General features: G+C 45.3%; 1 protein-coding gene across 5 annotated transcripts in view; it reads left to right on the top strand.

Moving 5' to 3' along the window:
* The window catches only part of LOC140426196 (diencephalon/mesencephalon homeobox protein 1-like), a 52,197-nt gene extending 40,887 nt beyond the window's left edge, over window positions 1-11,310 (top strand). Inside the window, exons 3-5 of one of the 5 annotated variants that reach the window (XM_072510676.1) lie at window positions 4,770-4,948; window positions 6,483-6,837; window positions 10,482-10,635. In XM_072510676.1, coding sequence (XP_072366777.1) covers window positions 4,770-4,948; window positions 6,483-6,837; window positions 10,482-10,573 — 626 coding nt within the window. In that variant the 3' untranslated portion in view covers window positions 10,574-10,635. Of the gene's footprint in view, window positions 1-4,733; window positions 4,949-6,482; window positions 6,838-10,481; window positions 10,636-10,741 lie in introns of those variants that run through there. The other 4 variants (XM_072510677.1, XM_072510678.1, XM_072510679.1 and 1 more) reach the window with 4 other exon arrangements.
* The last annotated feature ends 14,787 nt before the right edge of the window (window positions 11,311-26,097 follow it).

The raw sequence follows: 26,097 nt of genomic DNA on the forward strand, positions 1-26,097 counted from the left end.
AGCATAATTCAGCACCCCCCCCTGGGTTTTCTGGGTCACCCCCCAGTTTGGGGGTGTCTGGAATCCCCCTCACCAAGCAGCCCCCCCCCCACACCAGGCATCCTCTAAATAACAACACCCCCACAAAGACCCCCTAAATAAGGAGACCCCCCACAGAGACCCCCTGAAAATGAGATACTTACAAAAGCCCTTAAATAAAGAGACACCCCAAAGGGGCCCCTTAAATAAAGAGACCCCCCCATAGACACCCCAGAAGAGAGACCCCTATCTAGAAGCCCGCCAGAAGAGAGACCCCTATCTAGAACCCCCAGAAGAGAGACCCCAGTCAGAAAGCCCCAATAAAAGAGATCCCCATCTGGAAGTTAGAGAGCAGTCCAAACAGAGGTAGGGAAAATCATTACTGCTTGAACTCTCACCTGGGCAATTAACTTGTTGGCTCAGGCAGAGGAAGCAGCACCTCTTAATTTCTGGAAAGAGAAAACCAGTCAGCTGCGTTTAAATCTCCTTAGATCTTTGATCTGCAGGCCTTTCATTCTATTCTCTTTGATGTTGATTTTACGAAGCTGTGATTTTTTTTATTCGTTCATGGGATGTGGGTGACACAGGCTGTGCCAGCATTTATTGCGCACCCCTTATTGCCCTTGAGGAGGCAGTTAAGAGTCAACCACAGCGATTGACAGCTTCCACACAGCTGTAGGCATTGTTCTATTCATTTCCTTTCACGGAAGTGGTCAGCTGTGAGACTATCTGCACTTATCTCTGTTTGCATTGTTAGGGGGGGGAGGAGGGTGGCACTCCAATGGACTTTGGGGCAAATCCCTTAAAGAATTACCCCCTTAGCCCGCTGCAAGGTCCACCGCGCCAGATACATGGTTGTCAGAACCAGCACCAATTCTCATCCACATGATTCCTGGATCGGAGAATCACACACGCGCAGAGAATATGGTGCCCAGCCCATTAATAGAATGCAAATGGGTCTCCATGATCCATTGGCATCCTCCCGCAGGCATGGAGCGCAAACCTCAATCCCGATGCCAACGGGGGACCGGAGCACCGGAAAGGGCGCTGATCCCATTTTTACCCAACGTTGGATTTTTTGTGGCGTTGGCAGTGAGCAATGGATTATCCAGTCCACTGTCTTTGTATAAGAGGCATTTTCCAGACACACTCCCATCTGGGTCTGATTGTCATTGGAACAGGCTTGCTGGACCAGCAGGTCCCTTCTTGTCAATTTTATATGTCCATAATGGAAAAGTTAAATTCAGAATATTGCTTTAAATTAACCAGCAACAATGAGCAAAAGGACATAAAAGTTACATTTACAAAATTGTTCTTTGCACAAAAAGTCATCAACCTACAGAATAGACTTCTGGGGAAAGAAACAGGGATCAAAACCCTGGAATCAATCAAGAAATAATCGAATAACAAACTATTGGGAGACTAGGATCTGTCTGGGTAGATAAACTTAATGGTCTTAATAGTCTTCCTCATCTATAATTACCTCATGAATTGCCATTTGAGTGGAGTGAGTCATGGCTGTGAAACAATAGGGCTGATTTTAATTTTCAGAGGTGGCAGAAAATGGGTGGTACACAATCAGCTGACCATTGTACACCCCACGTCATTTTCCTTCCAGTATTTCAAGTTTGCAGAAGCAAAGGCATGTAGGAGGATTTCATTGGCATTTGGGCTGTGGTAGGAGTAGAGGCAGGCAAAGTTAATGAAGGTGAAAGTCGGTAGGTCTTTGGGATGAAAAGATATGTTAATTGGAAGCTCTGCTCTGGATTGTACAGGACACTAAGGTTGTGAACAACAACCTGGTTCAAACTGATATGGATAAAGGATTGGAATTGGTAACAAGGGTTTGGTGTTTGTAGCAGTGCTGAAGCAAAGAAGTGGATGAATAAATGACTTATTCAAGTGGATATTGGATGGTCAGGCTGTTCAGGTGCAGAAGATGGTGAGCAGCTAGAACAGGGCGTCATCAGGTGAAGCTGACCCCATGTTTGTAGATGACATTGCTGAGGCTCAGCCTATAGGAGGAAAAAGAAACAGCCAAGGATGAATCCCAGTACAACTCCAAAGGTGAGAGCAATAAGAGATGCCATTGGTAGGGAGACACTTGCTTTAATCTATGATCTATAATCATAGGTAAGAATGGAACAAATTCATGGGCAATAGAGAAGGAGATATTAAAGGAGGATGATGCAGTCAACCTTTCTAAAAGCTGAGGTTAAAGAGGAAGCGGAGAAATAATGCAAGACAGTAAATGAAATTCACAAAATTGTTTAGAGGCAATTCAGAGCAATGGGAGAAGTGGAAAATACTTGGAGAAATTCAATGAGAAAGTTGCAGATGATATGGATGTGGATCTGGAAGGTGACAACAGAGTCAGAGATGAAAGAGAGTTGGAGATCAATTGTTAGTTTGTGAGGACAAAGATGTCAAAGAGTACAGCGATCCAAAACCATTCGGAAAGGAGGGAAAATGTCTGAAGGGGACAGCAGCTTATGCTGTCAGCTAATATGGAGCAAGGAAAGGAAGGTTGTTGGTCAGAGATTTGGTGGGAGTATCATCAAGGAAGCACAAGTTAAATAAGTTTCCATAGGGCAGGAAGAGGGAGAGAAAATAGAGGTAGGTTATGTACATAGAACATAGAACAGTACAGCACAGAACACGCCCTTCGGCCCTCGATGTTGTGCCGAGCATTGTCCGAAACCAAGATCAAGCTATCCCACTCCCTGTCATTCTGGTGTGCTCCTGGTGCCTATCCAATAACCGCTTGAAAGTTCCTAAAGTGTCCAACTCCACTCACAGCAGGCAGTCCATTCCACACCCTATCCACTCTCTGAGTAAAGAACCTACCTCGGACATCCCTCCTATATCTCCCATCCTGAATCTTATAGTTATGCCCCCTTGTAACAGCTACATTCACCCGAGGAAATCGTCTCTGAACGTCCACTCTATCTGTCCCCCTCATTATCTTATAAATCCCTATTAAGTCGCCTCTCTTCCTCCTCCGCTCCAAAGAGAAAAGCCCTAGCTCCCTCAACCTTTCCTCATAAGACCTATCCTGCAAACCAGGCAGCATCCTGGTAAATCTCCTTTGCATAGAGAGATGATATCTCAGGACTAAAGTGGAGTTGGGGGAGGGGTGAGTTTTATCTTAGTTGTCAAGTAAAGAGAGGAAAGCAGCAGATGCAAATGAATGGATGAACTCTATCAGGATAAGAAATGGTTAGAGGTGAATGTAGAGGATGCAGCAAATAGACAAAAGCTGGTAGAGAAGAGAACCCGAGGAATATCTTTGCCTTATAGAACAATCTATTTATGTTTAATACATGGGTAACTCACAGGGCAGCAAATACATGATGTTCACTGCACAGCAACCATGCCAGAGAAACTAAAACTGAAGCCATGCAGTGGAGATTTGAAGGTTGCTCCTCATCAGTCCAAACACCGAACTTGTCTGTAAATTCTTCTGTGAATCTATTCAATCAGGATTCCTGTTGCCTGGGTGGGTGAATGTTGAAGAGGCAATGACATTATTCAAAGAAGGGTAGAAAAGATTTTCTGTGTCCTGGCCAACATTGCACCCCCCCCCCCCCACCCTGCCAAAATTACCAAAAGAGTTGATTAGCTTCTCTTTCATTTTTAAAAATTAATTTACGATATGCGGGCGTTGCTGATGAGGCCAGCATTTATTGCCCATCCCTAGTTGCCCTTCAGAAGGTAGTGATGAGTTGCCTTCTTGAATCGTTGCAGTCCTTGAGGTGTACGTACACCCACTGTGCTGTTAGGGAGGGAGTTCCAGGATGTTGCCCCAGCGACAATGAAGGAGCAGTGATATATTTCCAAGTCAGGGTAGTGAGTGGCTTGGAGGGGAAACCCCAGGTGGTGGGATTCCCAGGTATCTGCTGCTCTTGTCCTCCCAGATGGCAGTGGTCATGGATTTGGATCTGATTAAGATCATCCTAGAAGGCAAAGATATTTGTCACTTGAGACTATTATGTCCATTCCACACTTAACAGGATGTGCTCTGTAGTGCACACCATTGAATAATGATGATGGGGAGAGGCCTGAGAAATGTACAAGAAAATTGTTCCTCATCCCCAAGGCAGAATAACCACCATGTGGACATTGTAATGCCCCCCCCCCCATTTTCAATCGGAGAAGAAAGGGTCGATGTAATGCACAGACATCAACTTACAGAAATGAAAAGCTTCATCCCCAGATGCAATAATATTTCCTCAGACAACAAACATAATTTATTCCAAGACATCATTGACAGAAAACTTGTTATAGCGGTTTTGAGTGATCCACAAAAGCAACTCCTGCTGTTGATAATTATCAAACTCTGTCATTGGTCTTAAAACCTTGAACAAGAATCAATTCTCAATCGAAATAATTTCAAACCAAATTATTTTCAGTATAACAGTACCATAACCAGTCAATCAAAGTGACAAAATATTTATAAGCCACTTCATGAGGCCAGTAAGCTTTAAAAGTGGTGCTGGGTGGATATGAGGCCCCAACAAGATGAGAGGGGAAAGTGAGCACAGGTCAATTATAGGGCAGCTTTTGTGATCTGCTGGACAGAATTTATGAGCTGGATGGTAATGACACAAAGCCTGAAGAAAGGTGACATAATTACTGGTCTTATGATTGAGAAAAGGATTGCCAATAGATAAGGCTGTTGGTGAAAGTTGTACCTTTCCCAATAATTAAACTAGATGTGTTTTTATTTTCCAACGGCTGTGCATTTCAAGATATTATCCTTGAGGCAAGGTATGGGTCCCAGCACCGTAAACAACGTCGGAGTCGGACAGCCTTCACCGCCCAGCAGTTGGAGGCTCTGGAGAAGACGTTCCAGAAAACTCATTATCCAGATGTAGTGATGAGGGAAAGGTTGGCCATGTGCACCAACCTGCCTGAAGCTAGAGTGCAGGTACAAGATATCCTCTCCCTTGCTTTCTCCATCAGTCATCTATCACAATCTTCATGGCTCATTAGATGCCTAGATACCTAGTTACACTCTATCCAATCTTGTTATCTATAATCTATCCAGTTTTTAAAAAATGTCTTGTACGCTTAGTTGTTTACACACAATCTCACTAGATACTGTCCTTTACATGTCAGTTGTACATCTGGCAATGTGTAACGAATCTAACGTCATTGCAATTTTCATGGGAAAATCTTAGGGGTTACAGTCCATTCTATTTGTCACCCCTCTAGTTCAGAGGCAATTTTCACCATCCCACACTGGTTAGAACTGAATCGTTATAGAATCACAGAATGGTTACAGCACAGAAGGAAGCCATTTGGCCATTCTGTCCATGCTGGCTCTCGTCTCAGGCAATTCACCTTGCACTACTCCCCTGTGTTTTTCTATTGGCGCTGCACATTTCTCTTTTTCAAATACTGGTCTTTTGAATGCTCTGATTGAACCTGCCTCCACCACACTCTCAGGCAGAGCATCCCCAACACTAACCACCTACTGCATAAAATAGTTTTCCCTCATGTCACCATGACTTCTTTTTGCCAAAAGTTTTTTTTACTTTTAATCTGTGTCCTCTGGTCCTTGATTTTTCCACCAATGGAAACAGTTGCTCCAGACCTGCTCTGTCAAGACCCCTCAGGATTTTGAACCCCTCTATCTAACCTCGTCTCAGCCTTCACTTCTCCAAGGAAAGCAGTCCCAGCTTCTCCAATCTATCATTATAACTGAAGCTCCTCATTCTTGGAACCATTGTTGTGAATTTTTCTGCACCCTGTTTAATCCTTCCTAAAGTGTGGTGCCCAGAACTGGATGCAATAGTCCAGTTGAGGCCAACCCAGTGTTTTTATCCAGGTTTAACATAACTCCCTTGTTTATCCATATCCATAGAATCCATTGAAACCTTGCAGGCCAGAAGGAGGCCATTCGGCCCATTGAATCTACACATCCCTCAGGACTACTGCCCTGCCTATCCCGGTAACCCCACCTGCACATTTTTAGACACTAAGGAGAAGGTTAGCATGGCCAATCCCCCTAACCTACACACCTTTGGACTGTGGGAGGAAAGTGGAGCACCCGGAGGTAACCCTGGCAGACACAGGGAGAAAGTGCAAACTCTAACAGTCACGCAAGACCAGAATTGAACCCAGGTCCATGGAGCTGTGAGGCAGCAGTGCTAACAACTGTGCCACCCAGAGTGCTGTACGATTTATTACCCACTCTTTCAACCTGTCTTTCCACTTTCAACCATTCATACACATGTACAGGCACCGATGAGTGTTAACTTTGTCCCCATTGTCTCTGTATTCTTCCTACCAAAATGAATCACTTCACACTTCTGCACTAAATTGTCCAGCCACCCCCATCAACCTGACCATTTCCTTTTCACGTTCCATGCAATCCTCCTCAGTGCTTACAGTATTTAAAGGAAATCGCGGCAAAGTCATGCTGATCGCGTCTTGCCATCTGTTTCTTGAATGTTCAGGTCTGGTTTAAAAACCGCCGCGCCAAGTTTCGGAAGAAGCAGCGCAGCCTGCAGAAAGAGCAGCTCCAGAAACAGAAAGAGGCCGAAATGAGCCAAGATGAAGCGAAAGCGCCGAGGCCAGCCACCGAAACACAGGGCTGTTCGGAGGCCAGCGAGCCACGCAGCGCCGGGGCCGAGCCCATCAACATCGAGCTCAACGTCACGTCGGCCGAGCAGTCAGACAGCGAATCTTCAGCAGAGGAGCAGACGGACAGGGAGCGGGAGTTCAAATCACCCGCCGAGGAGTTCAAGCAGGAGAAGGCCTGCAGCCCTGAGAGCAAGGCCACAATCTGTAAACGGGGAAGCCCGAAATCAGGTAAATATGACTTTCTGTTCAAATTTGGGGGGATTGACATTTTCAAATCCATTTTTCAAAAGTCGGACATTTACACTGAAATATTTGAATTTGGGAGTTTCGAAATGGGCTTGATTTGTTCTGTGACCCATGGAATCCCCACAGTGCAGAAGGAGGCCATTTGGCCCATCGAAAAGCACCCACCCTTCCAAAGAGCACCCTACCCAGGCCATCTCCTCCCATCCTCTGTGACCCCACCTGACCTACACGTCTTTGGACGCTAAGGGGCAATGTTTAGCATGGCCAATCCACCTGACCTACATATCTTTCGACTCTAAGAGGCAATGTTTAGCAGGGCCAATCCACCTGACATGCACATTTTTGGGCACTAAGGGGTAATGTTTAGGACGGCCAATCCACCTGACCTGCACATTTTTGGGTTATTTATATGTGACTCTGCATCTGGGACCCAATGCTGTCAGTCATTCCAAATTCACTCAGATTGCAATCCCGGCTTTGTTTGTTAATCCAGGGCCAGCTCTGAATCAAGACTTTAAATCACATACTCAGGGTTGCAGGTTCGAATTGTTTAAGAATGACGTGCCAATTCCAACACCCCATTTAAACTCCACTGCTCTCTCATTCTAATCTGTCTACACTTCAGTCCCCAAACCCCCTGCCATTTGAGGCCACGACCAGTTGGAAATACATGAATATAGCAAATTCCAACACACCTCCCTCTTATCCTTCATTAAATTAATATTACAGCGTGACAAAGTATTCACCCCCCTTTAAATCCTGCAAAATTGTCATTAAAGCTCTTCCTGACCGAAGAAAATATAAACTCCGCAGAGGGGAGAAACGGCCAGAGTGGATCTGGGAAGGAGCTGCTCGGGTAAAACATCATTGAGAACTACAGGGCATAATTTCAAAATGTACAGATGACACAAGGCTTTGGAAGTATGGTGAACTGTGAGGAAGACAGTGTAGAACTTCAAAAGGACACAGACAAGTTGGTGGAATCATGGTGATAGTATGAATCTACAGTGCAGAAGGAGGCATCTGCGCTGATCCCATGAAAGAACACCCTACCTAGGCCCTATCCTCATAACCCCCTACCTAACGGTTGGCCACTAAGGGGCAGTTTAGCATGGCCAATCCATCTAATTTATGAAAACTGGGCAGCACGGTAGCCTTGTGGATAGCACAATTGCTTCACAGCTCCAGGGTCCCAGGTTCGATTCTGGCTTGGGTCACTGTCTGTGTGGAGTCTGCACATCCTCCCCGTGTCTGCAAACTTCAAACCCGGGTTTCCTCCGGGTGCTCCGGTTTCCTCCCACAGTCCAAAGATGTGCAGGTTAGGTGGATTGCCCATGATAAATTACCCTTAGTGTCCAAAATTGCCCTTAGTGTTGGGTGGGGTGACTGGGTTATGGGGATAGGGTGGCGGTGTTGACCTTGGGTAGGGTGCTCTTTCCAAGAGCCGGTGCAGACTCGATGGGCTGAATGGCCTCCTTCTGCACTGTAAATTCTATGAAAAATATATTGGAGAAATTGGGATTGAGAAAAGATAGCGGAGAGGAAATTTGATGGAGCTATTCAAAATCATGCGGAATCTGGACAGAGTAGATAGGGAGAAACTGTTCCCCTCATAAAAGGATCAGAAATAGTTTTAAAATAACTGCAAAAGAAGCAAGCGGGCAATATGAGGAAAAAAAATCACACATAGCCAGTGGTTAGGGTCTGGAATGTCCTGCCTGAGAGTGTGATGGAGGCAGGTTCACTTGAAGCATTCAGAAGGGAATTAACTGTTATCTGAAATTGAAGAATGTGCCAGGCGATAGGGAGATGGCACTGGGTAAATTGCTCATTGGGAGAGCTGGTGCTAACACGATGGGCCAAATGGCCTCCTTCTGTGCTGTAACAATTCTGTTATTCTGTGAACTCTCAAGGTAAAAGTCTGGAGACCGATAGTGTTGGCAACTACAGAAACCTGCCCCTCCCGTCTTGTTTCTTCGCTCGTGCGATTCAGCAGGTTCAGATGTATCTTGTGCAAAAATACAAGATGTAACTAACATCAAGGTTAGTTTCCAGATGCTGGCGTTGACTTTTGGGGCATTGAGAGGAGGTTATGACAATTTAGATAAGACCGACAAGGAAAATCTGTTCCAAATAGCTGATCTTACTAGAAGTCACATATTTAACAGTTTAAGCAAGAAATACAGGAGCGTGTGAGGCAGAACATTTTTTTAAAGCAGGGAGAGGTAAGATCCTGAAACTTGGTGCCTACCAGGGCGCTGGAAGTGTAGACCGTCAGTGATTTCAAAGGGAAATCGGATGGCTCTTGAGGGAAATAAACTTGAAGGACTGGGGTGGGGAGGGGGGGGGTTAGACTGATTTGATTGCTGTGCAGAAAGCCAGCATGGACGTGATAGACCGAATGGCCTCCTTTTGTTGCGTCAGGACATGGGCGGGGAGGAAGCGGGAAACAATTTATTTCTGTTGACAATAGAGAGCACAAGGGAAAGAATAATCAGCAATGGGGTTGGGGTGGGGAGAACTTAGAGATATTAAAATTAGCAGAATTTGAACACGTGGACAAAGCAGGTTACCAGGAGGCTGCCGAATCAGTCGCCAATCAGACCCATGTCTGGATGTTGGTGCCTGGACACGCACAGATTCATGTGCAGCAGTAACTGAAGGAAATATGATTGTTTGATGGCTAATGTCCTGCATTGCTCTGATCCCCTTTGAATCAATGAGTCCCTTTATAGTCTGTGCTCGGCAGCTTCTGATGGTTCCTTGTGGCCTCTGATTCGAAAAGCTCGGCACTTTAGTGGTTCAAAATCCCCCCCCCCCCCCCCCCATCCCTTAATGAAGTGAAGGGGTGAAAAAGGTTTGGGTGGGATTTTCCACTCAATCTCCTGGCGTCGGTGTCACATTGGTTTTGATCAGATAAAGCTCACATTTCCAGTGATTGGTTTTGTGACAGCCGGTCAGGTTTCAAGTGCAGGCGAATGAGAGCGGGCGCTGTCAGGACTGATAAGCCCTTTGTTTGACTCCAAACTGCAGGGATTTCCGTGCCTAACAGGTGTATGGACCTGAGCAGCGTTTGAATTAATTGCAGACCAGGGCGGACCTGAGAGTGGAACCACTTAAGTCCCTTTCACTGGCACAAACTTTGATTGAGGTCTGAGTGGCAATCCAGCCCCACACGTCCGCATTTGTTCTTCAATAGTAAACTGCAGTGTGATGTAAGTCTCCTCTCCAACAACCCCCCCCCCCCCCCCCCACACCTGATTCCTCCTTTCGGGTGACCAGTGGGGAGAATATAGGGGAGAGATACATCTCGGGTAGGACCTTCACCCTAGGGTAGGATCACACTGGAATTCAACTCCCAACAAGTTTCCCCAGACTTGACAACTCCCCAAGAATTCAAATAGAGGCCCGCCCCTGTCTTCTCGGGGCAACTGAGGAATGGGCGCTAGATGCAGTTTTTCTGAGGTGCCCCACATCCACAGAACAGAATCAAACAGACAGGGTTTATGTGTTGCACCCAACCACTGTCAGCTTTGACACAGTCATCCAAACGTTAGTTCCCTTCTCTCTCCACAGATGCTGTCAGACCTGCTGAGATTGTCCAGCATTTTCTGTTTTTGTTTCAGATTCCAGCAACCGCAGTAATTTGCTTCTTTCTCCTGCAGCAGGTTCCTCCATGGAGCATAGGCATGGGCCCTGCTTGCGTTTTGGATGTTAGTGTGCAACAAGAGTTGAAATCGCAAAGTTGGACAATATAAATGCCTGTTGTTTCAATTTTAACATGAGAAAAAATAAAACCCTCCATGACTTAAAACATGAACAAGGAAAGACTAAATGTTTACTCCTCCTCCCCCCCCCCCTTCCCTCTTCCCATTGTGTCTTATAGATTCGCCGACTAACACGGCAGGGACGCCTGCATCGAGCAGCGGGAGTAACCTGGTACAAACCCACTCCTATTCCTCGTCTCCTCTCAGCCTTTTCCGGCTGCAAGAGCAGTTCCGTCAGCACATGGCAGCCACTAACAACCTCGTTCACTACTCTTCCTTTGACATGGGGAGCCCGCCTGCTATGCCGTACCTGGGCATGAATATGAATGTGGCCCCCATCGGCTCTCTCCACTGCCAGTCCTACTACCAGTCGCTCTCGCACGCCCAGCAAGTGTGGTCCAGCCCCATCCTGCAGGCATCCAGTGCCCTGCCCAACCTCAACAGCAAAACCACAAGTATTGAAAACCTCCGGCTCCGAGCCAAGCAGCACGCGGCCTCCCTGGGGCTGGACAGCCTACCAAACTGACTTGACAGGCCTGGCCTGGCCCCCAGGATGATGAATGGAGCCGTCCCTCTTTGCAATGAAGACTTACACACCAGAATATCGCTGCGTTTAGGCCGGGTTAGATGTCGCTAGCTTTGTAAAGCTGCTTTAAAGTCAAGTGCACAAAATATACATTTGATTGCATATCTATTTCCTATAATGAGTAGGAGGAATCAGATAACTGTATACTCGCACAAGCTGCATTCCTTCCCCCAGAGTTCACATTGGCCCAGTTTCAAATTAAAATGCAACCCCACTGCCAACCAGGTAACAGTTTTCGGAAATTGGATATCCAGCATGAAAAGATGCAATGCTCTTAAACACATTAGAGTGAATTTTAAGAACTCCAAGTGCCCCCTTGGAAGAAAACTAGTTCTCACGTAAACTGATTTTAGGCGGGAAAGGATCCCCTCCCTGATCAACACTGTTTTCCCCAAACTGCAAAACTAATGAACGGGGAGCGGGGGGGGGGGGGCTGCATAGAGAAAATCGCTTACATTTTTTTCTGCCACTGACAATAGGTAAACATTTAAAAACCCGGGTTGAACTCACTGACTACATGTTTACATTTCCGCGTGCCGCCTGCGCGTCGCACATTCTGCCTGCAGAGACTGAGCACGACTCGGAGAATGAATCAGAGTTGTGAATTTATTCCTCAATGTTTTGGCAAGTTAGGACTTTACTTGAAATGCGCTTCATGAAAGTCCTGAAATACCTTTAAAATTAGAAATACATGGTGAGAATACATAGTGATGGGCAGTGATTTTCAAATGCCTGAAATTCTGCTCTAGGAATTGTGTCCTCAGATCAGTTTCGCGCCTTTTAAGCCAGAGACGGACAGGGTGCAACTTTCAATGCAGGTTTTGTGATTGTTTACAAACATGTGCAACTTGCAAACCGGGGTCTTTGACTGTTTACCAACATCAAGTTCAGAATTAAAGGTAGCTGCTTGGGTTTGTGTTCCCTGTATTCCCGATTAAACCGACACCCTACTCATCAGAAACTAGAAGATTTAACAAACCGTGTCTGAATGTTTAAATCCATAGGTTTAACCTATTGTTTCCCTTGTGGGTTTTTTTTGGTGGGGGGATCTCAATGATTAGACCCAGTAGCATCTTACTGATGATATTCACCTCTGGACCGGGAATTATCAGCCCAGTTCATGATACAATTCGATGAAACTTGTGGGAAAAAATCAGGACCATCATTTTGACAATGCTGCCCAAGGCTCTGAATACTTCCAGCATTGTGCTTAGTCAAGAGTTGCGCCAACTCGCAAGACTGGATTTGGCCTAATTTCTGGGTCGGACCTCAGTGCTTTGTAACAGATCCACCTCTGCCTCGTTGAGGTCTCACACGATATCTCGCTGAGGTCTCAGACCCCTTTGGGTTGTTGAAATGCGGTCAACATCACACAGCCCAGCGCACTGTTGTGTCAGGGAGGGGGGGGGGGGGGGGGGGTTGAGGCCAATTTCACACGCGTTTCAAACAAAGGCTTCTCGAGGCTGGTTGCGAACACAGTTTCTGTTATATATTGAAGTTCAAACACCAAAGACGGAGAGCGATGATTGTAGCAGCCACCTGCTTAGAAGGAGCCACCTCCGTCCGTCTGAAGGTTGCAGGCACTTGAATCAATATCATTCTCCAGGGTCTGCTAACAAACCCATCTCCAAAGAAAAAAACACTAAAAATGGGATCATTTTCTTGTGAAACCCTTTCTTGCACCTCTAAACCTAGGGGGAGCATTGACAATGTTGCAACGACTGGTAGCGGATCGGATTAGTTGACCCTGATTTAATTCAGTTGCTGATAAACAGTGTTCACCTGTCCACGGACGTGTTGGGCAACAGGTTGCAGTGTCTCTTTGCTCCATGAGCATGACGCTGGCCGCTCACACTGCCGCGGAGTTGGATGTCCAGGATCTCAAGGTTCCTCATCCAGTCAGTGGGAGTCCTTTGTGGTGCCTGGTCTGGCTCCCATCGACATAGTGGCAGCTGAGCGCTGTTTCTGTCATAGAATTGGACAGTAGTGGGGTTTCACAACAAGGACAGTCGGGGAGAGCGAGTAGCCCAGATTCTGAGTTACCAACCCCAGACCGTGGCTAAACTTTACATTCCATCAATTTACAGATGATAAAAATATAAAATGTAAATATTTTCTACACTCTGTTGTCCTCACGTGGACATCCACTAATTCACTTAATTTCATTGCGAGGACTGATCGCCTACTGGTCTTGTTAAGCCTCAATTTGAGAAGCACCTGCATGGTTACCTGCATTTATGGGTTACTATCTCTCTTTCTGTACAGGTCCATATTGATGACGCCCATTTAGTTCTCAACTCACCTATAAAGGCGTTGTGACAAAAAACATACAGTATAAATACATTGTTTGGGCTTAAATTGCATTCATTTATTTAGCACCTTTCTAGTAAATCCTGCCAAGACGTTTCACAGGAATGAAATTAGACTAAATTTGACATTGAGCCAGTATAGTAGAACAGGTGACCACATGCTTGATCAAAGAGGTTTTAAGGAGTGGTTAATAGGAGAGGCAGTACATTTATTTATTGGGGAGGGGGGATGACAGTGTTTAGGGCCGAGACAGATGTCACTGTGGGGCAAATTATGTCAGGAAGGCACACAAAAATTTCAGGTATGGAGGCAGGCAAAGTTCTCAGACAATGACAGTAAGTTACAGAGAAAGGGTGGAGTGAGGCCATGAAAGAATTTGAACAAAGGATACAAGTCTAGAACTTAAATATTGGTGTCTTGGCAACATTGCATATCAGCTAGTGCAGGGACAATGGGTGAACCGGGCTTGGTGCAAGTTAGCATACAGACAGCAGAGTTTGATCTGTTTATGAAGCATAGGAGATGGGAGTGTCAGCTGCAGTGGAGAGTGGCCATATTATGGAGCTGGAAGTAGGTTGCCTTGGTGAGGGAGAGGATCTATATGGTCAGAAGGCCAGCTCAGGGTCCAATATGACAAGAAGTTAATAAACAGCTTGGCTCAGTATGAGACAGTGGCCAGGAGAGGAACAGGTAATGTCATCTTGGCTAGTTGCTACTGTAAATCTTAGAGATTATTTGCTGATCCACAACGTAATCACTTTCAATCTGAATGGAATCCCTTAAAAACAAATATTTTGAACTGTCATGGGGAATTCTCTTTACAAGTAGAGGCTAATGTGTTCATCTGCCTGTTAAACAATCCAAATTATTCTGATTCTTTCCTCAACGGCCAATCTGATCATTAGCACTCTCTCTACTCATTTTTTAATGGGTCTGTGGCTACAATTTCAAATGTATATGATGTCGAACAATGATTTCACTTAAGGTTGGCTCTGATAAGACTCAAGTTGAAAATCATATGATTTGCAACATGAGAAAAATCTACTCAGTTCAGTTCAGTATAAACTATCGAGAAAATGTTGCTAGCCCTAATACCATTCTTAAACTCGCTACTTTTACTGAAATAAAAGTTCTCAAAATGCTTCATGTATCACAAAAATGCTGATGATGACAAGTGATAGCGTCTTGTTATTTTCTAACTATTCTGCCCATTAACATTCCTTCAGTTAATTTTATCAACATTTCTTTGAGTTCCCTGTTTCCATATGTTGCTCTCTGACTGAAAGCGTAGCCATTGTTCAAAGTCTAACAGTGGATCACCTTAATTTCTGTGCCCATCATCACCACCCCTACCCCAAATGACTGTATGCCAAAGATGGTGTTAATACCTTCCAATCTACAAGACCAGCCAATGAGATAAAATGGCAAGCAAGCAATCCATTGCCACCTCAATCCATGAGGGATTGCTGTGATAATGGTCAAGATTGAAGATCCTCTGTGGGAACTGTAATGTTCCACATCTGCATATCAAAACAAGGCACACGGTAAGGTAAAGTTGCCATAGTCCCTGGTGACCATAGGCTGTTTTCCCCTCTGAGGGGGAGAGCTGATTGGTGGCGGTTTAACCTCAGGTGAGAGGCAAGCTTGAGAAGGCAGGGCCTTTATGAAAAGCCTCAGCCGGTACAGAAATTGCACCCACACTGCTGGTCTTGTTCTACATCACAAACCATCTGTCTAGCCAGCTGAGCTAAACTGACCCCCAAAGTAGTGGCCTGTACAATGCACAAGGTGAAACACCAATACACTTACTATCTTTAACATTTTGAATTATTTAACATTGTAGTAAAACCTACAAATTCAATTTCCAGTCTTTACTCTTGTTTAGGTTAAATTTACTATATTAATATACAGTAAGAAACTAGATTATTAGTTATTGTTGAATAACAATATTAATGGACACATATTTGTATGACACTCTCTGCTAGCCTAGTGGTGGCATTAACCCATTTAAAATAAATAGATTAATATATGCATTAAAGTAGTGGCAGAGAAATGTCAATCATTTAAGCTAATATCGCAAGCAGCATATTCTGGGTTATATTGCTATTTTAATTAAGTGTTCTTCCAATTATCTGCTGTTAGATGTCTCCAAAATGCTTTAAAGATATTGTTTGCTATTTATTAAATGAACTAGCAACAGGATCCAGTGGTAAAATGTAGAATCTTTTTACTGTATTAGTGAAAAAGTAGGGAAACCCGCAAAGATCAAATGCCAGTTGTTCTCCATTCACTGGACTTTCTCACTGGCAAATATAAACTTATCTTAAAGGAGCTTCCTCTACGAAGATTGGGTGAAAGTAATGAAGTGCAACACTGTCATTTCATCTCTTGTACCTGAACAGGCTGGTCTTTTTGTTCTGAGAACTGTTTGAACTCTTATTCGCACTAAAAGGTGTCCACAAATGAATTCAGTAGGAATGCTGGTGCATTGGATGTAAATCAGGTTGAGATACAATGCTGAGGGAAGTACGGAAGGGGTTTTAGCTTGCATTTAATCCATATTGTACCTGTCCCCAAAGTGCCCAATAGTAACATTAAATTCAAAAAATTATAGCAGTTCACTCGTAACACTGACATTTTTCACTTTGATGAGCATAAATTCAGTTTCCCAAGACTGGCCATCTGAGCACTGGGATGTTTCCCCTTTGAAAGCAGTTTTGTAATAAATTGCATCTTAAAATCTCAAATCATCTGTTTTCTTGGTTACCCAGATGGAAAACAAGCAAGAATAAGTAACCGCCTTCATGAGAATGTCATCACTAAGTTCCATTGACATCTAATCATATCTTTAATGCCAGGAGGTTTGCTTGTGTTGTGGTCATTATTTTTCAGACTGTGACTGTTCCTAACAGCCCACACAAAACAGTGATAGACAGCACAGAACCTTCAAATTCATTGCTCTTCCTACTCATTGCTGGGGGCCTGGTGGCTGAGTCAATCTATGGTGGAGGAAGGGTGTGACGATAATCACATCTATATGTAACCAGTTCCTACAGTAATAGAAATGTGAATCAAATAACAAAATGTTCTTTGTAAATACCTGCTGTACAGATGAAATCATTTTTATTTACATTTTTTCAAAAAAGTTAGGTGTGAGCTTGATCCCCAGGATACAATATTAATGGGGAGTAGCCAGTGTTGTCTCTGAGATGTAAATACATGTCTGTCGTGTTCATGAGCTGTGTATTAAGTCAGTGTTGCCTTACCCAGATGGTGAGAGGAGTCTTTCCTATTTCTTTGTTCCTCAGTAATTGCCACAGTTCTGTAGAATGTTCAACAATAGACTACTCAAAGAACTCAGAGTCCTTAGCAATAGACCATTTTATTACATCAAAAATGATATAGCTGATATGAACAGCAAAGCATCTTAAATATAAATGTAAGCCCATCTGTTACTTTTGAGTCAGAGTTCACCATTTTAAAGGTTTTTCAGGGTAAGATGCATTGCATATTCTCCAACGCACTGCACAAAAACAAGGTCAAGTCCACACACAACATCATACCTTTCAATATTTGGAAGGAGAAAAATCAATAGATTTATTCTAGTCCAACGATAATGATTTTGCAAAGATCCAATGTCAACAACCTTCTATTAACCACACAATGGTAGGTAGATCACGTTACAAGTTATCTTCAATGAGAAGATAAAATTAAAACTGGGAGCCATTTGCTGAGATAGTTCACATGGGTGAAATCACATAATAATGCGTTAAAAATGTCACAATCTGCCTGTTTTAGGAAGGATATATGGTAACGTCCAACCAAAGAAGTTAAACTAAACTGTTGAATTCGATGGAAGAAGAAATCATTTCATATTTCAGAACTCTGGAGTCATGGAGACATGACAATCAGTTGATCTCTGATTTATAAGGATGAATTGAACTGTTCACATTATGTTTCTTGAATGAGGGACAGGTGTTAAAACTGGTCAGTTCTGCACTCAACTCTTCCAGATAACATAGAGCCAATGCCTGGGATAAGGATGAGGAGTACAATTTAGTCATTTTCCGAAAATAAATCGACATCACATTGGTTCAAAGTATACATTCTATTACAAAGATCACCATGATCAATTAGATTGAATAATTACGGTTCTATGCTAAAATTCACATTTTAGTGGGGCTGTTTGCTCCTGTCGAGGTGGAGCAGCAGCTGGTGTGGCCTTGCAATTTTTGCCACTATTTAATGCATTGCTGACTGTCAAATGACATGGAGGACTTTGGCAGCATCTGTTTGGAATCACTTGACTGTGATGTTCCTAGACATACCAAAATCTGTAGCAGCATCTAGTAATTAGTGAGAAGTTTGGGTAATGGAGAGCTTGTGCTAACGGGAACAGAACACATTTGGCTCTAACTTGTATGCTCCAGAAAGAACAAACTTACATTATCTAACACTTCTCATGTTTCCACAATGTCCCTCAACACATCATTGGCAACATGGTACTGTTAAAAATCACTGTTGTTTTGTCGGCAAAATAAGAATTAAATATACCCTGGCAAAGGAAACCTGCTTCTCCTGGGGAGATTTAGTAGTGCATCATTCATGGCTCTGGGACATGTGTTCAAACTCAACCTAGTAAAAAGTTTGATATTGATGTATAGAAAAGAGGGACTTCGCCATTCAAATGCTAATCTTCCCTTATTGCTTGTGTACAAGATGGTCAGGTGCTCTGCATCAGAAATTAAGAATAAACAAAAAACGTCCAAGGTTAGCATTAGTCATTTTCATCTGGATCATATCTACACCAGGATTGAAATTCAAAAATGCCAATGACTCTGGGTACTTTCCAAAACACTAATTGTGAATTGTTTGATTTTTGTAAATAACTAAGTTGTCAATGATAATTTAGTAAATGAACTGTAGTATGTATTGCCACTGAAGGAGCTTGCCTCTTGCAAAAAGGGAAAGTGCAAAGCAATTATTTAAAATAAAAATAAAAGTGAGTGAATTCCATTAAGTGTATTGTGCTACGTGGCCTTGTAAAATGTTTAATTATAAAGAGCTTCTGCAGCTAATTAGATAAACTGCACTTTGTGAAGGTCACTTAAAAATATTTTTCAAAAAAAGGGACTTTTTGTTTGTGTGTATGTAATGTATAATTCACGTAATCAAGGGCTGAACTCTAGCAATTCATTTGCAAATGTTCCTTCGTAGGCCCATGTTTCCAGAGGTAAATCTATGACCGCTTCAACCATCATAGTAAGGTCTCCAAGACCACTTGTGCATCTGCTTGTTATGTTAAAAAACAGAATGTAAAAAAATAACTCAAATGTTGAGAGATTTTGTGGACATGTTTTACTGTAGGCACTATAAATGTTTATTTTGATGATTTTTAATGGGGGAACTGTATTTATCTGAATAGCCACATAATTCTGGATGTATATAAAGTGAGGTATCTGTACCTTATGGTGTCTCCCAGTCTTCCTTTGTTCTATTTAGAACGTCTGATCAGAGGCTGATGTTAATTCCCCAGCATTTCTACACAGATTGTCCCTTGTGGTGAAGTCATGCTGTGACTTTCTGGATTTGGCGAAACACCAATGCTCCACGCCATGGCACACATGTCATCTTTAGATAATGAGATTCCAACCCACATTTCGTGATGAGTGGGGAAAATTGTTAATTAAGCTCGTTAGTTGGGGGAAACCAATTTAAATGGACCACTCTGCAATCTCTTTACAGTTGAAGAATCTTCTGGCTCCATAAGTTCCACTTAGATTCGCTGGGAACAAAATTAATTCCTCACTAAACAGAACAAGAGCTTTTTGCAAAATTGTAACATTGTTCTATATGGGCTACTGACAACCTTACAGATGATGAGCTATCCAGATGAATGGGAGATCCAGAAAAATAGGACTGCCACCCATTTAGGCTGGAGAAATCATTTTTCCCAAGAAGAAAAATACAGTGATAGCAAAGCACATGTACTAATCCTACATAACCTCCAATTCTTAGAAATCTTGGAGACTTGTATGGTGCAATTATTGAATGCAATAAATATTCGGCGATAGGTTGTATACATTCCCTTTGTGACATCTTAACAATCATTCCCATTGTTTAAATAATAACAATCTTTATTAGTGTCACAAGTATGCTTACATTAACATGGCAATGAAGTTACTGTGAAAAGCCCCTAGTTGCCACACTCTGGCGCCTGTTCGGGTACACTGAGGGAGAATTCAGAATGCCCAATTCACCTACCAAACACGTCTTTCGGAACTTGTGGGAGGAAACTGGAACGCCCGGAAGAAACCCACGCAAACACGGGGAGAACGTGTAGGCTCCGCATAGACAGTGACCCAAGCCGGGAATCAAACCTGGGACTCTGGCGCTGCGAAGCAACAGTGCTAACCACTGTGCTACCATGCCACCCACTGCTACTCATGTGCCCACTGCTACCATGCTACCCACTTTTTTGGTTTGGTTCTTACCACAGAGAGAAGGGAGAGTGTGTGAGATGAGAACCATGACAAAATCTGCCTCCATCACTTTCTCAGGCAAGTGCACTCCAGATTACAAAAGGATGTAGAAGGTCTTCTCAGTGGCTGATCAGTGGCAAATGGATTTCAATCTGGATAAGTGTGAGGTGATGCACTTGGGCAGGACAAACAAGCCAAGAGAATACATGATAAACGGCAGCACCAAGGAACAGCGGGATCTTGGTGTGCAGGAACACCAGTCCCTTAGGGTAGCAGAGCAGGTGGATAAAGTGGTTAAGAAGGCATATGGTATACTTACCTTTATTAGCAGAGGCATAAAGTTTAAGAGCAGGGAGGTTATGCTGGAACTGTATAAAACATTGGTTAGGCCACATATAGAGTATTGTGTGCAGTTCTGGAATCCACATTTTAGGAGGGGTGTGATAGTACTGGAAAGGGTGCAGAGGGGAATTACCAGGATGTTCATAAAATCATAGAATCCCTACAGTGCAGAAAGAGGCCATTTGGCCCATCGAGTTTGCACAGACCTTCTGAGAGAGCACCAACCTAGGGTCAGGTCCCACCCTATCCCTGTAACCCAGAAACCTCACCTAGCCTTTTGGACACTAAGGGGCAATTTAGCAGGGCCAATTCATCTAACCTGCACATCTTTGGATTGTGGGAGGAAACCGCAGCCCCCGGAGGACACGGGGAGAAAGTGCAAACTCCACGCAGTCACCTGAGGCTAGAATTGAACCTGGCTCCCTGGTGCTGTAAGGCAGCAGTGCTAACCACTGTGCCACTGTGCTGCCTCCTGGGCTGGAGATTGTAGCTATGAAGAGAGATTAGATAGACTCGGGTTGTTTTCCTTGGAGCAGTGGAAACTGCAGGGTTAGAGTTAGGGTTAGGTTTAAGGTTGGATTCTTTGTGCATGATTGAGTGGTATAAAATTCTGAGGGACTTAGAGTAGATAGGAAGAAACTTTTCTCCTTGGTGGAGAGATGAATGAGCAGGAGGCATAGATTTAAAGTAAGGGCGGGTGGTTTAGAGGGATGTGAGGAAAATCTTCTTCACCCAAAGGGTGAACTTGCTGCCTGAATGGATGGTAGAGGAACAGACTCTCATAACATTTAAGAAGTATTTAGATGTGCACTTGCGATACCAAGGCAAACAGGCTATGGGCCAAGTGCTGGAAAATGGGACTAGAATAGTTAGGTGGTTGTTCTTGACTGGAATAGATACGATGGGCCGAAGTGCCTTTTCTGTGCTGTAGACCTTTATGACTCTATATATGTAGCCTATGAAACTAGAACCCAGCATGTGAGTCAATAATCTACTCCCAGCTTCACTGTTAATGTAGTAATGTTGACATTTTTAGAAGGAAGACCATATCTGGCTGTTGGGTTTTGAAGAATGTTTAGGCTGCTCACCACAACCTAAATCTGGGTGTCCAAAATTGGTACAGAAATTGTCACCGACTGGTTTGTCCTGTTTGAATTTGGACAGCTTGAGAAAAGTTGCCTTTAGTGTTGTTGCCTCATTGGTGGGCAGGTCTTAAACTAAAACACCAAAATCGATTAATATGAGAAGTATGAGACATATGTAAGTTAATGAGAACATGGGCAGAATTTAATGCACCTGCCCCCCCCCCCCCCCCCCCGGCAAGTTTGGAGGCAGCGGGGCTGTGTGATTGGACAGAAGGGTGGAGATCCCATCACCTTTGTATCTTTCTCCAATTTAGTCCAGGATGGGAAGGTTTGTGGACAGCCTTCCTGCCTGGGCATCAATTGGGACTCTTAAGTGGACAATTGATATTAAACCTGTGTACTACCCAAAATTTCCCACTGATTCATGTCACAAGACATCATACATGACATCGGTCTACGCGCTGCAGTGGATATCATTACTAAGAACATGTCTTCAGTTAACAAGGTAGCTCCAATGAAGCTAAAGGCTGGATACTCTAGTCCCCAGTCACGTGTTTATCGGCTGTGCGCTGTTCGCTGGTGGCGGGGTTCTATCGACCCGCCTCTTGTAATTGGGATTTCCCATTGTATCCACCCCACTCCGCTGGGAAACCAGTGGGCAGGGCCACGCTGCCGGTGGGAAAAGTGAATCGTAACCACCGGAGAATTCGGGCCAAGGTTAGGAATGATAGAGTGATGTAATGGAACTGATGGGGTGATGTAATGCAAATGATATGGTGATGTAATAGATTTAATTAATAGATTTCATGAATTTCAAAATTGGATTTGCTAATACCGGGCTGGATTCTCTGATTGGAAGACTAAATGCCGACGCCGGGGTGGGAACAGTGGCATTTTACGTCCAAATAAACAGTGCAAAAGCTGCACTGATCCTCCGTCTGGTAGGGGGCTAGCAGGCACGCAGCATAAAGCTTTACCTGCGGATACAGCTGGAGAATTGCCGGATCCGTGGCCACGCATGCGCACGGCGGTCGCTGTGCCATGCAACATAGCGCCGGCCGCACGCGGACACTGCCTGCCAAAAACTGCCCCCCTTTGACCAGGCTCGCCACCCCCAGACCGCACCCCACCAGTACCCCAGACCCCACCAAAGCACCCCTGCCCGCGGAACGGCTCCCCCATCGACTGTGGTGGCACTGGACTCAGTCCACAGCCGCCATGCCGGGTTCACAAAAATAATAGGATAAGTTGTTCCATGCCATCGATAACTCGGCCCATCGGAAGTGGAGCATCAGGGGAGGGCCTCAGGTAACTCGTTCTGAAGCCGTCCATAGGGCTTGCGGCGTACTCGCGATTTTGAGAGGGCGGAGCATTGCAAAAGTGGCGCCGCCCCCAATTTCGGCGCAAATTGGGATTCTCCAGCTGATCGCCGAACTCGATTTCGGCGTCGGAGACCGGAGAATCCCACCCAACATATCCCACCATTCTGTGCAAAATAGGCGGTAAAGATTTCACATTCATGTGGTTTAGTAGTTCTCCCATTTGTTTTCCTGTGCCCCACATCAGAGATTTTTCTTCCTTGCATGAGTGCACTTACCCCCCAGCCCACTTCCTTCTAAGAAAGTTAACTTCTGCATTAATCATATTCTTGGAGATAGAATTGGTAACCAAGAACACGTCTTCATTTTTCTCAGTTTAGCAGTTTTCATTCTGGCCCCCTTAAACTTTTGAGCTTTCATAAAACTTTAAAGGCGTAGTCAGGTTAGATGTAGGGAAGGTGGTTACCTTGGTTGGGGAGTCGAGAACAATTTCAGAATTAGGGGGAAGTCACTTCCCCGAGATGAGGAGAAATGTCTTTACTCAGGGGGTTGTGAATCTTGGGAATTATCCACCCTCCAGAGGGCTGTGGAAGTTCAGTCATTGAATATGATTAAAGCAGAGATTGGTGGGTTTCTGATTAACAATAACTTAAAGGGATATGGGGGTAGAGGGTGTAAAAGGCATTGAAGCTATGACCGTATTGAACGGTGAAGCAGTATCAATGGGCTGAATGGCCTATTCCTGTTCCTATAAAACAGCGATCATGCCATCAGAACCTGCTGGCCCAGGAAATTCCCTGGATTTGGAAGAGCGGTGGAAAGCTTGTTCACACACATAAAACAACCTTTCCTGGTTTTGCGTATGATCTTTTTTGAAACAAAGTGGTCTTATTGAAAAAAGTGTATACCCCCTTTCGAGCTTCTACCACATAATTCATCTTTGTTTCACATTTGTGCTTGGTTCCATTGCACAATCATTTATATAATGACTGTGCAAATAACATTACCTGGTCCAAAAACTCTGAACAGGAATGATTCAGGAGTTATAACAGAGTAACTCTTTGAATAATAACATTTTAATTAAATTAGAACAAAATGCTATACCTTACATTCCCATCAATTCACAAACTATCAAAACACCATGGGTGGGATTATCCGTTTCAGAAGCTAATTGTTTACGCTGGGATTTAATTGTTGGACTTCAACGACAACTAAATTGGGGCCGGACCCAGATCAATTCCTCAGCCATTAATGGGCTAGCACTGGCGCCATGTGGAACACGATCGATCTGAATGAAAAACAGCGTCCGATTCACCAGGGTCAGGATTACCACTCAAGAGGCTGACAAGCTGCAGCCGCATATTAGTACTCCATTCCCCACACACACACAGGCACTCATCCCAGCCAACAAGATGTCAGCACAGAGAGCGGCACGCTGGTTTGTGGATGATGAGCTGGGGACCATGCTGCACGCTATGGAGGAGAATGGGCCACCCTGTTTCCTGGGGTGGGAAGGGGGCTGCCACCAGCCGCCGTACACCGGGCCTGGGTGCAGGTGGCAGAGGCCATGGGCCCACTGCCAGGACCAGTCAGCATTGCCGGAAAAAGTCTCCTCAGGGCAGCCAGGATGAGTAGGCAGCAGTGTGCCCCTGGCACCAACCCCAAACCCAAACACCCATAACCAACGACCCCCGCCCCCACCTGGAGGGTGACCGAGCCACACTCGCTGGCAGTGTGCGTTCTCCCCACCTGCACCACATGCCAACACCCGTACCGGATGTCATGACTGGGTGCGCTGGCCACGAAGGCCACCAGCTTCCCACCCCCTGTTCCTCCCACATCGGACTGTCTCATTCTGTGCTTTACCTGTCCCCTACCCTCAGGAACAGGTGGCCCACAACCGCCGTGAGAGAGAGAATACCGGAGGGGGACCGCCGGACCTGTGGCCTCTTACTGCAGCAGGTTGATGTGCCCGGAGAGAGGGCAGTCGCCAAGGTGGAGGTCAGCATCGGGCAACCAAGTGAGGTCCCGCTGGGTTGCAGTTTCCCATGCCATCCGTGGGGATATGGGGTTATAGGGATATATACCCCTCTACCAAGCCAGCCCCCCAGACCACCTCACACTATCCCCTCACCACACCCACACCACCCCCAAATCAATAACCTTTCACTGTATACTAATACATGTGACAATAATAAATCAAATCAAAAATCATCACCCCTCACACTCCCACACCACCCCTCAACCACCTCCTCACTACCACCCACCACCGCAACCCGCCAATCAATCATGAGTTATGTCTTGTGTCTTGAAGGATCACCTGGCGACCAGGTGTCCCCCGCACCTGACCCCCAACCCCAAGCAGATTCCAGCGACAAGGAGATGACGGATTGCAAGGAGAGCCCCCAAATGCCAGCCTGAGACACCCCAGAGCATAAATCTGGCGACGACACTGACCTCCTGTCACAGCTGTCTTCAACACCCTCCATCATCCTAGAGACACTCACCTCGGTTGGCATATTAGTGGACAGGCTCCTGTAGTACATCAGGTACAGGTATGAATTCCCAAGGGGGCAGGCAGTCGGAGGGCAGCCTGATCCCAGGGACTAGCTGCCATCCAGATGGGTCTCGGGCTTCTGGAAAGGTCGGCCCGTTGACACTGGAGGTGCAGATACAGAGCCAGGGACCACATAAGGGGCTGTCAGCAACCATCCAGCGTCTGCACATGCAGTTGGAGGAGTCCAACCCCCTGCAGGGGCAGGAGGCAGTATCGACCATGCATGCCACCGAGGCCAACACTGAACGGGTGGTGTCCGCACAGGAGGCCTTGGGGGCGAAGGTATCGGCCATAGGTCAGGATGTCTAAGGCCTGGGGCACTCTGTGCGGGCGATGGCCAAGGCACAGTACAGGGCTGCCCTGTCACATGCAGCTATGTACAAAGGCCACCTGGACATTGCAGCAGCGCTGCAGAGCTTGGCTCAGTCACAGTGGGTTATGGTTGAGGGCGTACCAGCCTCCCCGAACAGGCGGCGGAATGTGGCGACTAGGGGCTTTTCACAGTAACTTCATTGAAGCCTACTTGTGACAATAAGCGATTTTCATCAGTATTGCCCAGGTGCTGGCTAACCTAAGCCAGTCCCAGAGGGAGGTGGCCCAATCCATGTGCTCCATGGCACGAGCGAGATGAGAGCGGGCCTCCAGGACTGGTGGTGCCAGGTGATGGTGGTGCCAGGCGATGGGGGAGCCCTTGGAAGTCGCCCTCAGCGCACCCCCATCCCACGGAGTAGCCCTTGGGCCATCGGGCACCCCGAGGGAGGAGGAGGTGATGGGTTCGTGCCGGTGACTCTGAA

This window comes from Scyliorhinus torazame, chromosome 7, assembly GCF_047496885.1.
Source record: "Scyliorhinus torazame isolate Kashiwa2021f chromosome 7, sScyTor2.1, whole genome shotgun sequence".
NCBI lineage: Eukaryota > Metazoa > Chordata > Chondrichthyes > Carcharhiniformes > Scyliorhinidae > Scyliorhinus > Scyliorhinus torazame.